This window comes from Balaenoptera ricei, chromosome 2 (assembly GCF_028023285.1).
Source record: "Balaenoptera ricei isolate mBalRic1 chromosome 2, mBalRic1.hap2, whole genome shotgun sequence".
NCBI lineage: Eukaryota > Metazoa > Chordata > Mammalia > Artiodactyla > Balaenopteridae > Balaenoptera > Balaenoptera ricei.
In genome coordinates, this window is record NC_082640.1 from 128,245,030 (window position 1) to 128,266,344 (window position 21,315).

Below are 21,315 nucleotides of genomic sequence, written 5' to 3' on the forward strand. Positions count from 1 at the left end.
TGGATTTCATTATGAGGGCAGAGGGAATGACATAATCATATCCATGTTTCAGTGAATTGAAGAGAAAGATGGAGAAAAAGAGACTGGGGAAAGCAGACTGGTTAGAAGGCTATTTCAACAAACCAGGTGAGATATGATGAAGGTAGAGAGCAGTAAGATGGAGAACAGTAAACAGATTAGGGAGATATTAGAGAGAGAGAATTGGTATAATTTGGTTACTAAAGATGTTGAGCAGAGTAAGAGTTGAAAATGATTCCTTAGTTTCTGGTCTGGACTGGAAAACAAGCACATTCCTTAGATGCAGTCTGGGCTAGGGAATACGAGAGGGAAGTTTATCAAGTGGAGAACTGGATAGAGAAAGTATCAGATCATTTTTAGAATCAGCCAATAAAATAATAAATGTATTCTGTTACAACAAAATATAAGTGTGCATAGATGAGATCTAAAGTCATTTTTAGAGATAAAGCCACTAGGGGTAAGTAGGTTCAAGAATGAATTCCCTAATAGTTCTGGACACACCAAAGCTTCTCAGTGCTGCTAGTGATTTAGCAAATATTTGCTATCCACTCTAAGTTCATTAAAAGGGTTAAACATTTCTTCCTTCAAGTGTATTTAAATAGCTAGAAATTTAGTAATAGCTAAATTATACACAAAAATTATCCAGGGTGACTTCTTTCAAATGGTAAGCTAAAAGGGTATGATGATATATTCGTTCATCCTTATCCCTTAAATACAGAGATACTTTAGTACCTTTGGCTGTAACTGATTTAGAAGTAGAAGACAGTTTAGGAGTAAGTAGCAGCTCATTACTCAAGAGAAGAAAAAACAATGCATTCTTAAAGGATACAAGTTAAGGGGCCAGGCAAACTAAACATGTATCATCATCACAGGGATTTTCCTCAGTTCCTTATAGCAAAAACAAATAACTATTTGGGAGATGAAAATGCTCTAAAATTGATTGTGGTTATGGCTACACAACTCCATGAATATTCTAAAAACCATTGAGCTTTACACTTCAAATGGGTGAATTGTGTAATATGTGAATTAAACCTCAATAAAGCTGTTATTTTTTTAAATGAATAACTTTTTAATCCACTAATATCAGGTTTTATAAATGCTTTAATTTTACATTAGGCTTTTCAGGCTTACTAGGTTTCAAAATAAGCAGGAAAACAGAGAAAAAGTATATTTTATTGGTATTTAAACCTAGCACAGTTCAATTCAAATAAAATGGAACAGAGCAACTTATTTACTCTAATTGAATATAACATATAAACAAATTTTTTTTAAGTTTCTGTCTATTTTACCATCAAATGATAGTGTTCATGCAAGTACAATCATGACACTGTCCTTCTGGGCCCATATCATAGCACCACCTTTTATTTGCAGTTCTTGATGTAAATTTCATTGTCAAACATATCTGGCTTTAGCAATGTAAACATTTGCTACAAGTAAACTTTAAAAGGTAAAAGTGAATGATACTAATGAATAAATCAAAATAGAACTGAGCATCACCACATGATAAAATTCAACAGAATATTAGATAATACTGTTTCAATAAGAACTACAACTTAATAAAGTTCACAAAATGGAAGCAAAAACCAAAAGTAGTGTGTAAACTCCCAAAATAGTTTAAAATACTGAAGGATATAATGTAAAATTTACCTCAGATAAACAAAGGGAAACAACAAAACCATGCAGTGAATACCAAATTTGGTTTAGAAGTTACAAAAGTCCTTTTACTGCAAAGCCTTTCTAAAATGTACTGTGCCAAACTGTTTATTTTCTATCTCCCTTTATAAAAAAAATTATCACTTTTAATCACATAGTTGAGTACTTTGTGGGAATTTCACATATGTTGTCAACTGTGGAACTGTTACCCAAAAAAACTTTCATCTCTAAACTATTTTTTCAAATGACCAAAAACATTAAATTATCTTCATGAAAATTACCATATATAAAGTCAAATAATTCCTAAACAAATAATCATAAAAATAAAGCTGCCTTAACAGAGTAAATACAGAAATAGTGTATACGTAAGTGCTGAAGATCACAGAAAAATATTCAATGAATAGGCAAAAATTCTCACACTTATCATTACTGTTGATGATTTTGTTTACTTTTTGGTTAAAATTAAGAAACAAGTTTTCAAAAGGTCAAGAACATTCAGTGCCACTTTGAATTTGTCTGCAACATACAAATGAGTTATATCTCTGTAGTACAAGGCAGACTCTATTTTTACTTTTTAACATAAGTTATAAAGACCTCAAATTTCTAAAACCAGTTATAATACTGTGGCAAGCAAAACAAATTTGTTCTTATTGCTCTTATATTCTAGCTTAATCTACAAACATGAACATTTTTCCATTTGTTGTCTCAAACCGTACTAATACAAAAAGAGTCTAGAGAGATCTCTCTGTTGGTTTCCACAGATTAACTGAAAAAAGGGGAAAAAAAGAAACTGAAATATTATTTCATCTTCTTAAGTGTTCTTAATATGTTTAGCACATCAAGCAGCACTTGACACAGCAAGTTTCTTTAAGTGATCCATAAACACTTGTAAACTAACATCATCTGTGAGAATAGGTGCTCCAGACTCCTAGAGGAAAAGAAAGATATTTTCTATGATTAAAACATAGGATGATACCTTAAAGTGTATAAGCAAATGTGTAAAAAAATAGACAAGGAAATCATTTTAAGCAGAATAATGTCTATGCTCCTGTTGTATAATAAAGAATCTGCTGGCCTTTGTCCCAGATTCCTGTCCCAGATTCCTGAGAGGGAAACTACATCCTTAGAATTTCCTGATAGTAGTATCTGTTATTCATGAGCCCCTCAGATCACACCTGAGTTTATGCTATGAGATGAGATGACTCAGGATAGGGACCAGTCACCAGAAAGATCAACCACGTAATTAGATGCCTGGGCTTTAAGAGAGCCTGACCTCCAAGGAGGAAGAGATTCGGGGCTAGAGATTCAATCAATCATGCCTAAGAGAAACAAAAGCAAAAACAATAAAACCACTGGATACCAAAGCCCAGCGGAGCTTCCTGTTTGAGGAATACATCAATGTGCTGTGAGGGTGACGCACACTGATTCCATGGGAAAAGGGCACAGAAGCTCTGTATCTGGGACCCTCCCAGACCTTGCTGTCTCTTCATTTAGCTGGACCTAACTTGTAACTTTTATACTAAAACTGTATTCATAAATATAGTGCTTTCCTGAGTTCTGTGAGTTGTTCTAAGGAATTACCAAACCTGGGGAGGGGGGTTATGGGAACCCACCCCCCCTACCCACTCTACCCACCCACTGCCCACCCCACCACCCTCCCTTTCTCACCACCCCACACACAAACGGATTTGTAGCCAGTTGGTCAGAAGTGTGGGTAACCTGGGATTCGACTTTCGGCTGGCATCTGAAGTAGGGGCAGTCTTGTGGACCATGTCCTTTAACTTTTGGAGTCTGCGCTAACCCCATGTGGTCAGACTCAGATTTGTACCGCAGTTTACCAACTGGCCTTACAATAGCTCCATACCCAACTTAATCTTTAAAGTAGTAAAGTGTTCATTTGCCTTGAATGTATTGGTGTTTTTATCACTACTAAGAAATAAGTCTCCCTTATTGCTGCCTGTTTACTAAAATAAAATTCCACTTACACATTTTAGCAGAACCGCCAGATGGAAGGAAGAGAATTTATATCATTTTTAAAATAAACTATACTTATATATTTTCATTCAAGTAATTTTAATTGATTTCTGTGGGTTCTAAGTAATTAACAAGAGTTAGGGAAAATTCCTAACTTCTATTTTAATAAAAACTGTGTTGATGGAATGACCTTAGTAATCCAATCCACTAATAATGAAATTTTATTGTAGCAAGAAAGTTTTTCTACAATATTTTGTATCTGGATCTTTAAAGTTTTCACCTGATATCCAGCTTCTTATTAGTATATATAAAATGTCTAAAACAGGAAAACTAAGTAATTTTCAGAGGATATCAGCAAGTTTATGGCAAATATGAGCTCTGACTTTATAGCTCTTGTGGTTCTAGGCTGGCATAGCCACAGATATGCCATAACCTCTCCTGAATAGTGGAAAATCAATTTTATTATGTGTTTTCATATGTGAATTTATATGAACTTGAAAAACTTGATAATGAAGGGAGACAAAAGCACTGGAATTAAGAGCTCAGAGTTTGGAGTCAGACTGCCGAGCTCATATCCTGGCTCTGCCACTTACTTAACCTCTCTGAATCTTAGTTTCCTCATTTGTAAAATACAGATAATAACAGAACCTATTTCACATGGTTGTTATAATGATTAAATGAGTTAAACTTTGTAAAGCAAATAGAACAATACCTGACACACACAGTAGGCATACAACATTATTATTATTATACCTTAATTTTTTCCATTTTACACATTTTCCACCTCAATTCACCCAATCCCAGATCTATTTCTCCTGGTCAAGACAAAATATATATGGATTTTCTAACTCATATACTGTGATCTTATTTGAAGTGATTAATACTAATGCTCAACTCAATATTATCAAAAATTTGCAATTGATTGATCTCAGTTTTACAACTGCACTCTTTTTCTCTTTAAAATATATCCAGGATTAAGCAAAAAGTTCCAAGCTTTATATCATTTAGTATATGAAGCACTATAGCAACAGAGACCTCCAGCACCCTGTCACAGAAGCAGTGTTGCAGTGGTGCCCTCTTCAGGCCATCCGTGGATAATACTTACACTGGGTACTTGATTTCTGACAAAAAGAAAACTAAGGTATTAAATTCCATAATTTTTAGTGAAATGCTTGGCTACCATGTTAACTCCCTAAATTTCAATCATCAATTTAACTTAATGGTTAAAAATTCAGATTCTGGGGTTAGAATGACCTAGGTTCAAATCCAGACCCTGTCACAGTTTAGCTGTGTGATTTGAGGTAAGTTACTTAACCTATATAAGCCTCAATTTCCTCTTCTGAAAAATAGGATTAATAGTACTCACCTCACAGGAGTATTTTAACAAATAGAAGTGTATGAAAATCTTAGCATAATGACTAAAACACAGTACAGATTCAGCTTATTAGCTATTATTATCTATAAAAATATTAACATAATTTCCCTTACAAAAATCATAGGTCAAAAAAGACCTTAGGGCTCTTGGTTTCTTTCTTACTTCTAATTAACATATTTATTTAATTTTGACATTTCAAACAGCATTACAGGAAAGGGATGTTTTCAAATTTAACAAAATATAAAGACTGAGAAACACTGATTTAAATGTCAGACCAAAATTTCATTGTTTTTAGACACATCAACAAGTTTAATACAAATGAAAGATTTTTCAAATAGTTTGGAACCAATCTGAAAAAAAGAAATGGTCTAAGTAAAATCCTATAGAAATTTTTTTGTTTTGTTTTTGTAAGAATCTATTCATAAAAGATAGGATCAAATGTCAGCTTCCCCCAAAGGCGTAACTGTAACTAATTCCTAAATTTTGCTAAATCAAATGCATTTCTGGGGGCCTTCCCTGGCGGTCCAGTGGTTAAGACTTCGCACTTCCAATGCAGGGGGAGCAGGTTCGATCCCTGCTTGGGGAACTAAGAAAGACCCCACGTGATGTGCGGTGTGGAGCGGCCAAAAAATTACAAAAATTTTTAAAGTGCATTCCTAGAAAAGATGATTATATTTTCTAAAATGCAATAATGAGAAGAAACCCAAACTGTCTTCAACCGCCTCTTTGAGGAAAACACTTTATAAAAAATCTAAGGAGAGACAGACCTGATAACAATGTAATTAAAACCACCATATGGTATAAGGACATAATTTAACTTAATGACTGTAAATATTTAAACGACTTTTTATCAAATCAATAAAAAGAATTCATTTAATAACAAGTAAGTACACTTAAGTTTCTCCAAAGGTGATGGCTTTCAAAATTGAGTACTGAATAGATGAATGGGTGGATGGATAAGCAAACGAGTGAATCAGATAAACAATATACGTTTGTTCCTTTGCCTGGGATTTCCTTCTCCATCATATTCACCCAATGAAATAATCTCCATCTTTCAGGGTCTGGCTTAAGTGTTAGGGCTCTTGTTTATGTCTCTAATGCCCCTACTTCCAGGCAGTAATAATTAAACTTCAGTTTAAAATAGGTTTTCTTTCCTATCTTAAATATCTTTAGAGAGACTTTTTTACCAGTGATAACAAGGAAAACTAATAACTAATATTTACTGAGTATTACTGGGCATATCAAGTATGTGTCATCAAACTCTATAACAGACAAGGAAGAAAAGGCATAGGAAGTTTAGTAACCTGCAGAGTTTTCAATTACCACCCCAGAATGATGCCTCTCCATGTTTAACAGCTCAACAAGTTCTTTACTTTATATGTCTTCCATCTACAACTCCATGTTGTAATTTAAACCTCCCAAAACAAGGAACAAGCCATTATTTCCATGAACTAAACCGTGCTTTTTTAATGCAGAAATTCAGCCACAAAGAGATAGGTTTTATTTGGTCTTCATAATGTGAGCTCACAACATTTTGTTAATTGAATTATGTGTATGGCAACAATCATCTGGAGGGGAGGAACAGCTACCCCCTTTAGAAAAGGATTTGTGTACCCTCCCCACAAACCCTAGTCTGCCATAGCCCGCTGCCCCCAGGTATTGCTTTTTGACACTGAGAGTCAAGTTTTCTTATATGCAGCCAGCTTCACTCATTTGTTCACCTGGTCCCTAGGGGCATGTGATATGTGACCCCTGACGAGTACTATTTTCAAGTATCCTTCAAGCCTTTAACCTCCCCTTCATATTGATTATTCACCATTTCCATTAACTCCATTTATTGGTGCTACTTTTCTATATTCTTGCAATTTTCTTTTCTTAAATAAGTTCCTCTTAAGTTGTGGGATCCAGAACCAAAACCAATACTCAGTTAACTAGAGTTAAGTATAATGGAAAGGCTGATTCATGGTACATCCTGTACTCCAAACTTCCACATCACAGTAATATTTGGCTTTTTGTTCCCCCAGCAACTGGAAGAGGGTGAGGGGTGATATTGAGAGTCTATACGTATATGTATTATATGGGCACAAATTTTTCTCACATGTGCTATGTGTACCCTTTGAACGCCTTCCAAGAGTAAGTTTCTTTCTTTGCTATAAAAAACTCCTCACCTTTCAGAACTTTTAGACCGTGAATTCAATTTATTTATCTATATCACGAAAGCTTCTTAACTCCTAAAGCGTCTCCACAGACCTCCCATACTCTAATCTCTGTTCTCCTGTCCAGATCTACTATGGTCAATATATGCTATGTTTAAGGTACTGTGGAAAGTCAAAGATGAAAATGACACAGTTATCACCCTTAAGTAATTTATAATCTAACAGGAGAAATAAGTGCCATCAGAAATAGATGAAAAAAGGGGGCGGGGATGAAGCACCAGGGATATTACACAATATCCAGTCATGCAATCACAGAAAAGGTTTCATGGAGTCAGTAAACTTTGCACTGAGCCTTGAGGGATGGCTATGATGTGTTACAAGTGGTGATAGGGACAAGTCACATGCTTAGTGTATTCAGAGTGGAGTAAGAAGTCTAGTTTGGCTAAAAAGACTAAAGAGTAGCTAAAAGTGGACAAAGCTATTTGGAGCATACCATAAAGGACCCTCAATAGCAATACAGAACTTATATGTAACTTAGTAGGGGGTTATTAAAGATGTCTAGGCAGTGCTTTGACTTAGAACTGCTTTAGGGAGACCACTCTGGCCAGTGCCAAAATGGAGGAAAAGGCTGAAGCACCAAGAGCAGGTAATTCCAACAGTCTATGTGAATAGTAACAAGGGCTTGACTTCGATTAGTGACAAGGAAAGGAGGGAATGGACAGGGAAAATAAGTCAATAATTAGGGGCAGAAGGGAGAAGATGTAAATGACTAAAGTTCCAAGCCTTGGGAATTGAGAGAACAGTGGGGCCCTCTATAAAAATAGGAAAGTCAGTCAGTACAAGATAGTGTGAAAGAGTTCAAGTTGGGGCATGCTGCTTATGAAATGTCTACAGGAAACTCAAGTGCTGTGCAGCAGGCAGTTATAGAAATTCCAGTCTAGAGGTCACTGTGAAGCCAAACCAAAGATGGAGATTTACAAGTTAGCCTCAGATGAAAGCTGAAGCCATAGGAGTGGACACAATCACCCAGAGAAACAGTGAATATACAGAATTCAAGGCAAACATTTGAGGCACCTCTATATTCAAAGGAAAAGGGCCTTAATCCCAATTACTGCTTCGTTTCTCTTCTAACCAGCCTGGACCCCATAGTCAGTTATCTAACATCGCTCTCAATTATTCTACTCCCTTTGCTGTGTCCATCTTTCTTATCGCCAGTCCTAAATTAGCCCCAATGCAATGTCTGAATTACAAAGCATGGCTAGAGAACATTACAGAAGCATGCTCAAGAAACTGTTAGTAAATAAAAGGGACCCTCACCATGCTGTAAAAGTCTTTTATTCATCTTCTCTTGCTTTCTTATATTCCCTATAGCTGTTTTTAATCTTTTCTATTTTCTAGTCCTTAACCCCAGCATTTCTCTCTCTTAGAAAATAATCTTTTACTGAAAAGAAACAGGCTTATCCAATGTGAGTTTTCTCTCCACCTCAAAATCTTTCTCTGTCTTCACCCTTCTTCTCACCCTTTGCTTTTGCAGAAAGAAATGTCCTGCCTCCTTACCAATGCTTAACCACCATACAGTGCGTGTGATCACACTGTCTCCTTTTGAGGATCTTAAACATCTATGCACTGTTCTTTTGTGTTTCCCCTACATTAGCTCCTTACACTTGGTCCACAAATTCTGTGCCCTTACTCTAATAACAATCATCCTACTCTTCACTCAGGCTAAATTTGCAAAAGAATAATTTACACACACACACACAAAGAATCATTTACACTTATGACCTCCACTTCTTTACCACCTACTAATTCCTTACAATCTATCTGCTACTCAACCACTATATTAAAACTGCTTACCAAGGGTCAAAAATAACCTCCTAGTCATCAAATCAAGTGTCTGCAGCACCTCAATATTTGCTACTCCCTTCTTCTTCCTTCTATAACGTCCTCCCTCATCATTTTGGATATGGTATTCTTCTCATTTTCCTTCCACTTCTCTGATTATTTATAAAATATTCCTACCACTTGTACTTCCTCAAGGTTTTATCTTATCCTTGCTTTGCCTCTCTATTCTCTCCTTGGACAAGAATCCACTGTGATGACTTTAAGTATCACTTGTCTATGAATCCTTGCCCTGATAACCAAACCCAAAATTTCAACAATCTGCTCAATTTGGGCATCTAGATGGTATCTCAAACTCAAAGTCTAAACCCAAACATTTTCAGGAATTCCCTGGTGGTCCAGTGGTTAGGACTCTGCACTCTCACTGCCGAGGGACAGGATTCAATCCCTGGTCAGGGAACTAAGATCCCACAAACAATGCGGCAAAAAAAATAAAATAAAATAAAAAATAAAAAATAAATAAAATCAAACATTTTCTTTCCACCCTCCCACTTACTGGCACATATTCTCCTCAGTTACCCAGGCTCAAAACCCCATATTGGGCTTCCCTGGTGGCGCAGTGGTTGGGAGTCTGCCTGCCAATGCAGGGGGCACGGGTTTGAGCCCTGGTCTGGGAGGATCCCACGTGCCGCGGAGCGGCTGGACCCGTGAGCCGCAATTACTGAGCCTGCGCGCGTCTGGAGCCTGTGCTCCGCAACGGGAGAGGCCGCGACGGTGAGAGGCCCGCGCACCGCGATGAAGAGTGGCCCCCGCTTGCCGCAACTGGGGAAAGCCCTCGCGCGGAAGCGAAGACCCAACACAGCCAAAAATAAATAAATAAATAAAAATAAATGTACTAAAAAAAAAAAAAAAAATGTTAGCCATTAAAAAAAAAAAAAAACCCATATTATCTTGTTCTCCCTCAACTATTTATTTTTCAGAAATTCAAACCTAGAGAAAAGTACAATGAAAAAACACCCACATACTCTAAACAAAATCATCGATTAATATTTGCCACATTTTCTTTATGTTTCTATATATTTTTCCTTTTCTTTTTCTTGTTAAATAATTTCTGCAAGTTGAAGACATCATGATATTTTACCCCCAAACACTTCAGGATATATCTCTCAAGATCGAGGACACTCTCCTACATAACCACAACACCATTATCACACTCAAGAAATTTAATAATATTATACTAGTATCTGACATATAGTCCACATCCAAATATCACAAATCATCCCAATTATGTTCTTTATAAGCTGTTCGCTCTCTCTAATCCAGAATTCAGTCAGAATTCACATTTTGCATACAGCTGTCTTGCCCTGGAGTAAGTTTTACTTTCCTGCAACTTCTAATCAAATCTCACTGAGTCTACTTTTGAAATATCGCTGAAATCTACTCTTTTTCACCATCTCGTCTTCTTTCCCTCTCACTTGGATTACTTCGACAGATAGTTTCAACCTACACACTGCTCCCAATTAATCTTAAGATTCGACTGTATTGTCTAAGACTCAAATTTGCCCCTCTGTCCAAAAACCTTCAATAACATTCCATTACTTACCAAATAAAGACTCAACTCCTCAGTCCTCAGCCTGGCCTTCAAGAGCCTCCACAATTTGGCTGCACAATATATTGCCAATTTATTGTTCTACTATGCATCCCTACGTGTACCCTTTACCTTACTCCATACTGTCTTCTACCTAGAATTCCCTTCCTCATACAATTTCTACTTACTGGATTAATAACCACTCTAAAAGGAAATGTCTCATTTTCTGAGCTCTATTCTGACACCCTCTCCTGCTGCCACCATGTGACCTCTTTCACTCCTCCTCATCTATCCCCCTGTAATACTTTAAATCTTCCTAAAAGCACATAGCCCACTCTGCCTTGTACTTTAACTACTTAGGTATGTATTTTATTTCTAATACTAGACTACAAGCTCTTCAAAGGCAGGGATGATCACTGTGGATCTTAAAGTGCCAATATAGAGTCATGAAGATTGGAACACTTGATAAATGTTGATATATTGTATCAAGAGGTAGGACTTCCACCAAATTAAAATATATTAATAATGATTTCCAGGCTTCCAGCCTCTCCTGCTCAACCACAATCCCTGACCACTCCCAGCTTACTGTGGCCCTTTATGGTTCATAGCCTAGCATTAAGCTTGAATCACCACCTCCTATCTCATATTATACACTTTATTGCTTTTTGTCTCAAGGGTAAAATGTTAAGCTTGAAATATGAAGGGGTTCTATCTATTTGATATAATCACTTTTTTATTTTCTGTGGTGCCACCAAATGCTAATTCTATTTTCAACTCTTATTTTTTTATTACTTTTCCAACAGAAATTACCAAATACGTAGGGAAAAATGTAGCTTTCACTAAAATAACAAACTATAATAACACAAAGAAATAATTTCCAACATCTGCTATTTACACTTACCTGTCCCCAGGCATACATATTATTATGAGTCTGTGAAGGGTTGACTTTCGAAAGCAGGAAACGCGCCTTAAAAGCAAAGAAGAAATAACATTATCCATCAAAAATAGATTTGGTCAATATAGGCTAAACAAATGTATTATACTATCTAAACTCAACTGTATTTAATATGTTTGGGTCAAATTAACTTTATTAAAATGCAACTTTAAAAAAATGAACTAAATTTTGAAATATATAGGCCACTATATGTTACACATAAATAATAAATGTAACCTCTTCTTGCCAAATCATACATACATTATAACATTCATAGTAACAAATACAAATTGTTGAGTCCAAAACTCAGCATATAAAGATTATGTCTGCAACAATTATGACAAGGTTACTGTGACATTTACCAAATACCTGGTCTGAAACGTCATCAGAGGTTGGAAGTCCCCAAAAATGATAAAAATAAAAACCATGAAATCGGGCTTCCCTGGTGGCGCAGTGGTTAAGAATCCGCCTGCCAATGCAGGGGACAGGGGTTCGAGCCCTGGTCTGGGAAGATCCCACATGCCACGGAGCAACTAAGCCCGTGCGCCACAACTACTGAGCCTGCGCTCTAGAGGCCGTGAGCCACAACTACTGAGCCTGCATGCTGCAACTAATGAAGCCCACGCGTCTAGAGCCTGTGCTCCACAACAAAAGAAGCCACCGCAATGAGAAGCCTGAGCACCGCAACAAAGAGTAGCCCCTGCTCGCCGCAACTAGAGAAAGCCCGCGCACAGCAACAAAGACCCAACGGCAGCCAAATAAATAAATAAATAAAATAAATTAAAAAATAAAAAAAAATAAAAACCATGAAAACCTATACATGTTCTTTTACTTTAAACAATGACGCTCAAACTTTTTTAAACTGTAGGCTATTCCATGAGAGCACTTACCCAACATTTTACCCATCTATCCACTATGCCTTATCATCATTAAATAATAACCAGAATAAAAGAGGAAGATAGCACTACATGTGGTGAAACATCAATGAGAGAACCAGTCATAAATTATTATTACATGTTGGAAGAACAAGGACAGTCCTATCTTTTGAAATTTAGTACCATATAAAATCTTTTTCTATTCTAAAAGTAGAAACACAAGAGCACTGGCTCAAGAGTCAGAACATCTGGATTCAAATCCCAGTTCCTCCATTTACTATGTTTCCTTGGCCACAAGTATCCTAAGTCTCAGTTTTATTATCCGTAAAATGGAGATAACAATAGCACTGCTATGAGAATCAAATGAGAGAAGGTATGTAAAGTGCTAACTATCAGCTTTGCAAATTCTCAGTACAGGGTAGCTTCTATTATAGTAAAACCCTAATAATAATTGCTATCATTTCTGAATAATAGTTACTGATATTTATTACCTACTATGTAATACTGTGCTAGGCACTAGGGATACATTAATAAACAAAGAAACATCTGTGCTTTTAAGGAACAAGTGAAACAAACTTATAATAATCTATAATTAATTTATATAACTCTAATAAGAATTACAAGGGAGCAGTAAAAGTGTTTTAAGAGTGTATGTTAAGGGGTCCTAACTGAGTCTTCTGTAAGGCCCAAAAGGGCTATGTGTATATGTACATGTACCTTATTTAATCCTCATAATTCTAAAAATTACACACCTTTTTACAATGCCATAATGCTTTCCTATTATATTTCCTAGAAAATTGAAATGATAGAATGAGGAAAACAGAAAAACATTATGTTACCACAAACTTCATATTCATAGACTTTACCAGTAAGTAAACAGATTTAAGAAAAGTACACTAAATTATTTCCCAAGTTGTTCGTATCTTCTTGCTCAACTAAAGCTTGCATACCACCATAATGCCATCCTGGCTCTTTACTAGAGCTGGGCTGGAGGAAGAAGATGGGATAAACCACCAGCTTTAGACAGCTAGTCAATAATCTTACTGCTCTGCTCTCAAAGCTAAAGCAAAAAGCAAGCATACCTTCCCCTGGAAACCATCTGCCCATCTCCTTCCTTTTTCATGTGCCTGGTGAAGCAGTCTATTCAAATTAACGTCAGAAGGCAAGCAGGATCAACTCGTAAAACCAGCAACAAACAAACACACAAACAAATTAACAGTACTTACCTGACTGCCCCCATGTTCAGTGTCAATGTATCTTGGCATTGGAAATCTGGAGTGAAGGATCTCCTGTGCATCATCCACTGGGGCTTGCAGAAGGTGGCGGAAATTTTCATATTCTGGCATGTCCTGGTATCCCGACTTACGCCACTGAGCTATGGTCTAATTTTACAACAGTTAAAAACTTATGACTTTTTTTCTTGCCTAACCAAAAACTTTAAGAGAAGATTTTTTTTCAAATGAAGCAATCTTCAGAAAATAAGAAAATTATAGAACATTATCCTATTTATTTTTTTAAGTTACAAATACTAATTTCAGTATTCTTGAGTAAACAGATGCAAAATTAGCATATTTCTTTTCCTTTAAAAGTAAAAAGAAATAATAATTCAGCCAGAAAAATTGTAAAACACTATACTTATCATATTAATGTTAGCTAAAAGCTATCTACCTAAGTTTATGATAAATAAGGGGGATTTTCACTACAGAAGATTTCCCAGAGACTTCAAAGTTAATGACCTACTATTATGAAGTCTGTACCAATGAAGTTACATTCTCCCAAGATACATAAGCATAGAAACTTTAATAATAATAGCAATAATATTATAAAAATAATATACCTGCAAAAGAGCATCTGAATCAGTTCTTTTATTAAGGAAAACGACTCCAAAAACCATGTAATTAAATCATCCACAAATTTAAACCTGGCTTGATTTCTAAGTTAACTGAATCAATCAATGTATACTCTATATTGCTTTATATCTCCGTATTTAACAGAGGAACAGTCATCTGCATTTCTGATTTCTCATTTAAGCATATTAATGAGCTATTTGAAGAAACAAAAGTATGAAAAGACAAAAGATATAAGCAAAACACCTAGCTCTGTCATATCATAGGCATTATTCTTAAAAGGTAAACAGCACTAGTAACTGGTATCAATTAAAAATAATAATCAATAGGTCTTTAAAAGTCCTGGATAATATCACTTAAAGTAGTATTTTGAATAAGGTCTTCACCATTACAGTGCAAATCTAAAATCATTTACAATTAAAACACTGGAAAAATATATCTGCTGGAGTTACTAGAATACTAGATTATAAGCTTGAGTGTAGGTTTGTGAAAAAAAGAGATCTGTATCTCTCAAAGAATCTAGATTTCAGTGCTTTCTTATACAGAGGAAGCACTTAAATACTGGCTGAATGAATAAATGCAGGAATGAACAGAGTTATGCTAAATACCTAGATTAAAGTTTAACTGCTACTCAAATATTCTGCTCTTTTCAATCATTTACCATTCCAATTAAGTGAAGTTATAAATTTTAATTAATTTGTGCTTTAAATGAGTCTTTAAGATCAAGTGAAATATTTTTTTAAATACTTCATGTGGAATACTTTTTAAATGGTTACATGAAATAATGAAAAGGAAAGCCTGCCTACTGACAAAGGCTGACTTTTCTCCTCTCAATGTCTTCAGGTAAAACCCAAAAGTATGATATGCTAACACTCTTACTTTCACAACTATGCTTTGTATAAAATCTATTTCTCCAATTATGTGTGGACAAACAGACAAAATAACCACAGATGGGTCAATTGCAAATTAAGTCTAAAAACTTGTAGAAGGAGAATCACATTTTACACATATCTTATAAAAGTGGAAATAAAGCTTATCATAGAGGAAACACTAGTCACATAGTAAGGGAGGGAAAGCTTCTATGAATAAAAAGACTTTACTGAAACTACATGCTTAGCTTTAAATGCTATGGACTCTTACCTCACCATGATAAATCAAAATCTGGAAAAATGTGTCCATGAGGAGAATACGATCTGCAAGAATGCTGCTGCTATCAAGAAGAACCGGCTGACATGAAGAAAACAATGAAAGAGGAGGCAGGAAAAAATAATTAAAAACACAAAATTGCTCTTTCTAGGATATTTTAATTTTTTAATATATTACCTTATTACATAAAACCTCTTGGTATTATGAATTCTCTAAGTATATTTCAATTTAACTTTCTGAGGAATCTCTAAACTGAAGTAACAGTTGAAAAATAGAGTCCAGTCAAGAGGAAAGAGTCCTAACTGATGGTGGCACCACTGAGTGAGAAGGGAAAGGCTTGGGACAGAACAAATTTGGAGATGGAAAAATAGTACTGAATATGAAAAAAAAGGGGGGCTTCCCTGGTGGCGCAGTGGTTGAGAATCTGCCTGCCAATGCAGGGGACACGGGTTCGAGCCCTGGTCTGGGAAGATACCACATGCCGCGGAGCAGCTGGGCCCGTGAGCCACAATTACTGAGCTTGTGCATCTGGAGCTTGTGCTCTGCAACAGGAGAGGTCGTGATAGTGAGAGGCCCGCGCACCGCGATGAAGAGTGGCCCCCACTCGCCACAACTAGAGAAAGCCCTCGCACAGAAACCAAGACCCAACACAGCCATAAGTAAATAAATAAATAAATAAATAAATAAATAAATAAAAATTAAAAAAAAAAAAAGAAATAGAAGGAAGTGGCCTGAACTTGGGTATCACACGCATAAAGATGGTAATTAAAGCTATATGGTGAGACTGCACCACTTAGAGAAAGGGAAACTAGAGAAGTCAGGATTGAGCCCAGAGCGTGCCAACACTTAGAGGTCAGAAAGGGAGAAACCAGCAGGAAGAGACTGAGAAGGAACAGGCAGTGAGAAGGAGGAAAACCAGTAGGTGTTGTAGGTGTCAGAGAAGCCTAGAGCAAAAGGTTTTCAAGGAGAATCCTCAAGGTAAATACTGTTGAGAGTTCCAGCAAGATGAAGGCTTTGGTGACCTTGATAAGAGTTGTTTCAGTATAATTTTGGGACAAGAGGAGTTCCCTGGTGGCCTAGTGGTTAGCATTCTGAACTTTCACTGCTGTGGCCTGGGTTCAATCCCTGGTCAGGAAACTGAGATCCCGCAAGATGCACGGCGCGGCCGAATAAAAAAAATAAAAAAAATAAAAATTAGGGACAAGAGTTTGACTAATATAGGTTGAGAAGAGAATATGACGTGGGAACACATAGACAAGTAACTTTCTGCATTTAGCTGTGACTGAGACCAGAGAAATGTGGTGGCAATTAGAGAAAATGTGAAGTCCAGGGGCTTTTTGTTTAACATGAGCGTTATTAAGCTTTCTATGTTAACGAGAATGATCCTGATGAGAGAAAGTGATGATGCAGAAGAGAAAGAGGATAACTTCAAAAGCAAAGTCTTAAGAAATGAAGCTAATGGGATTCATGGATTAAACAGAGAGTTTGAAATTTGATAGGAGTAGGCAGTGGGATTCCAATTTTCTTCTAAACAGTTTTCTACATTTTCTGGATGTCTACAACTTACATATATTACTATGATAATAAGAAAAAAAGTTACTTCTAAAACTTTTTTCCTGATTCAAAGGACTACAAGACCAAATATAGACCAACATATTAAAAATGCATTTTCTAGAAAAGTAGAAACTATGACAAATTACTTAAAAAATTATAGTAACAAAATACAACATTTTAGGGGACTTCCCTGGTGGCGCCGTGGTTAAGAATCCACCTGCCAATGCAGGGGACACAGGCTCGAGCCCTGGTCCAGGGAGATCCCACATGCCGTGGAACAACTAAGCCTGTGCACCACAACTACTGAGCCTGTGCTCTAGAGCCCGTGAGCCACAACTACTAAGTCTGCGTGCCACAACTACTGAAACCCAGGTGCCTAGAGCCCGTGCTCCACAACAAGAGAAGCCACCGCAATGAGAAGCCCGCACACCACAACGAAGAGTAGCCCCCGCTCGCCGCAACTAGAGAAAGCCCGAGCGCCGCAACAAAGACCCAACGCAGCCAAAAACAAATAAATAAAAACTAAATAAATAAATTTTTTTAAAAATACAACATTTTACCCACTATTTTTTACAAAACAGTGAATAAAGGGATCATTAGAGATCATTAATCAGTAGATATTATAAATATTATCTTTATAATCCTTCCTAAAGTATTATTTTCAAATATAGTCACTACATACTTTTAAGTAGTGAAACAGATAATTTTAACCTTAGAACAGAAAAACTCTTTATTTAATAATAGGTTAAAATAAGTGTGACAGTTTGCTAAGATGGCAAAATGGATGACTTTATCACTTTTTTAAGTATATCTTTATAATCAAGTGTATCTTATGTTCCAAAAAGACTATAGGAGAATGAGACTGCATTAAAACAAGAAGTTCTGTTTAGACAGAATGCCCTAATTGTCAGACACTAAACTCTGGAATACAGTTTCTAGAATCATCACTACCTCTAGACATTGTTAAAGACATAAGAATAATCATGAGCCCTATAGGATTTAATCAACTAAACGACTACACAAAATGATCTTTAAAAAGTCTCTTCTACCTCATTGTTGTTTTATTTTTTAATGATTTCCTAATACAGCCTAGCATTGTATATAGCATATAGTAAGCACTCATAAATATTTTTAAGTGAATATATGAATAACTTAAGATAACTACACTTGAATTAAATTCTTGTATTTAATAACTATATTTCAAGAAAAACCTGGTTGTTTTATTTTTTTAATAGCACACATCACAGTAACAAAACCAATTTCTTTTTCGGCCCCTCTTACCTCTGGTGGTCCACTAAAAGAATATGCATACAGAATAGGCTGAATCATGATTAGAGACTGGGTCAAATCTTGACGCATAAAATGGTGACGATAATATGAACTCTCGTCAGGACTATTGTTAAAAACTTGCAAGAAAGGAGATCTTCTTAAATGAAACATAAACTACAAGATAAAACATGTGAGATAGCTTTTACTGATTTTAATATTACAACAGAAGTTTAGTACTACAAAAGCATTTGATTACAACCATTAACACAATAAAACAACACCTTACAATAAGAACATTCTAAATTGTATTTCTCAGAAAGAATCTTACTCATGATATTTATCAGTTACTTAAAAATATAATTCAACAACAACTTAAAAATTAAAGCAAAAGAGGTGACTCAAAAGGAAGACAAGAATAGGGACAAAAACCCCTTGATCAGATCTAAGTTATTAGAGACTGATGCTAGGTGACGCATTAGCAGCAACCTTTGTTTTTATTCTTCATCTCTCTGTCCACATCTCTGAGCTTTTTTATTTCTATTCATTACCACCACCAAAAGACTCTAAGAGAACATAAAAACAGATTAACAGATAGATCCCCCAAACTGCACTGGTTTAAAAAAAAGGACTTATATATACTCACTTATTTCTTAATATTTAAGGTCTCCTTTATCCTTAAGAAACATTCTCTAGGCTTTGTTTCATAATTTCTTTCTCCTTTCATTTTCTCCCCTTCTACCTACTCCTCATGTGAAAGAGATCAAAAAGGGGGTGAATTAGGCCTGAATGAAGGACAGCTACACTGTCCTTTGACACCAGGGGTCTTTGATATAATCAATAGGATCAGCTCCAAAATACTCCCATTTGTCTTTTAGTTACTTCTCTCAATTTCCTTCAGCCCTCAGGTCTCAAGTGCCTACATGCTGCCCTGCCTGGGACTCATTCCATAGCTCTCTCCCAACACATGCCACTCATTGAAATTCTTATTCCTGTTCCTTTTTTTCAGTGATCCATAATTCACTGAGAGGCTCTCTCATCCCTTACCACTTCAATCATTCTTGTTTACTTACAAAAATGTATAATTGGTAAATCTGGGGGTAAATATTTTATAAATGAAGACCTCCCTTAGATTTAGTTTATGTCACCTTTTAGAAGATCATAAGCCTTTGAAAACCCAAAGAAAAAAGCACTTCTGGGTCCTCTGGCTCTCTACTTTCAATGACAGGAAAAGATGGGATGCCCAGATCTCTTGGAAGATCCAAAAGCCCAAAGAGAAGGCTTGGAGAGGGAGGGAAGAGAAAGTAAGGAAAGTGTGGAGAATTTAGTCAAATACTTAGACTAATGCCCTCAATTCCCTTTCCTATTAGTTTCTCTATGAAGATGAGGCCTGAGAATTCCCAAAACACAAAGGGTTGCCTCCCTTAAGACAAACAGACCCTGCCTTTTCCTAGCTCCCCAAAACCTCAACCAGAGATTTAGGAAAGTCTCCCCCTATAAACATGGAGTTTCTAGGTTACAGATCACTAAAAGATTTTCAAAAAATAAGTATAGCTCTTATACTTCAACTTAATAAAGTTGAAGCTTTAAACAAATTTTTTGTGAGCAAAAATTTGAATTTCCACATCTCAATATTAATCATCCTTCCAGACTGAGCTAAAACAAAACACTACCTCTTCTATAAAGATATATCAAATCATCCATTTGGAAGGATTCTTTAAAGTTTCCTTTAAATGTTATATATCTCTCATAGTATTTCTCACTTTCTTTTCTGTGTTGTTTAGGTATATTTCATATCTCACCCTTCAGAATGAAAGCTCCTTGAAAGTGGGATCCATGTCAGCCATCTTTATTCTCCTAAATTCCTTGCACATAATATATACTCAGTTGAATAAATATTATCTGTATTACTCGTCATATAAACAACCTAGACTTTTAAAAACATCTATCAAAACAACAGAGAGACTCCACTACCCAAGTGGAAAAGGTTCTGTAAGATAAATCAAATTAGCTTCTTTTCTATTTATCTGGGATGTCCCCATAAAGTTGTTCTCAGGCAATGAGACCATACTATAAGACTAGCTGATTTGTAAAATTACTTCCTTTTGGTACTACTGTAATTAGTTAGATCCCTTATATCAAATGGAAAGCTAATCTGCTTCACACCTAATTCTACTCCACAGTAGGGTTCCAGTGTAAATTTCTACTCAACACAAATAAATGCTATCTGCAAGGCCATCATAAAAATACTACATACTTTTCACTAGCTATTCAAGCATAATACTAATTTCTTAGCTATCTCAAAACTTAAAACCTAACCAAATGAATGACCCTATAAAATGAGTAATAAAAGACAACAGGAAAAGTGAAACCCAATGCTACTGTCAACACTAAGAACACGGACCTTTTATCTACTTACCTGTGGATAAAGGGAGAAAGTTTCTGAAAATCTGAAGGAACTTGGATCATCTTTGTGATACTCTCCAAATTTCTGACACTAAATAAAATAAAACATGTTAGTAATACATTCCCTGGCACAGAGCTAAAACTTTGTCTATGCATACTCTATTTTTTTGAATGTTTGTCACTTTTAATTCAGCAACTGTGAACAACCATAAACAATTCTGTTTAAAAAAAGAATTTCCAAATCTGTTCTGTATGATAACACACAAAATTGCTTGGGACACAAATTAAAGAGAGCAAATATGTCCCATCAGCTGCATACTCTATTTTTAAAGTTATTGCTCTTTAGGAGGCAGATACTTGATATAGGATAAAACAGGAATATTACTTATAGACTTACCAAGAGAATGATTACAACCAAAGACATAAACTTGAATTTTGGAAGCAAATAATACATTGCTCCAATGCAAAACAACTCATCTTAAAATGTTTGAATTTTTTTAAACTAAGTGTCTCTGATAGCAAATAAAGAGCTCTTGGATGATGGCTGAAAGAGCTCGACAGGCACCCCCTAAGACTCTACCTAAAAAAGACAATAGTCTACTGACAGAAAGATGCACTATCAAAATACCATAGTGGCTCCAAAGGCAAATTGATGGTATAAAATTGGGTACACTAGAAACAAGA

General features: G+C 35.8%; 1 protein-coding gene across 2 annotated transcripts in view; it reads right to left on the minus strand.

Moving 5' to 3' along the window:
- Nucleotides 1-1,171: 1,171 nt before the first annotated feature.
- Nucleotides 1,172-21,315, minus strand: part of SEC23A (SEC23 homolog A, COPII coat complex component) — a 69,558-nt gene continuing 49,414 nt past the window's right edge. For both annotated transcript variants that reach the window (XM_059915680.1, XM_059915679.1), the window contains 6 exons: nt 20,645-20,722; nt 18,241-18,402; nt 15,400-15,486; nt 13,639-13,794; nt 11,505-11,570; nt 1,172-2,599 (listed from right to left, as the gene is read on the minus strand). In XM_059915680.1, coding sequence (XP_059771663.1) covers nt 2,510-2,599; nt 11,505-11,570; nt 13,639-13,794; nt 15,400-15,486; nt 18,241-18,402; nt 20,645-20,722 — 639 coding nt within the window. In that variant the 3' untranslated portion in view covers nt 1,172-2,509. The remainder of the gene's footprint in view (nt 2,600-11,504; nt 11,571-13,638; nt 13,795-15,399; nt 15,487-18,240; nt 18,403-20,644; nt 20,723-21,315) is intronic.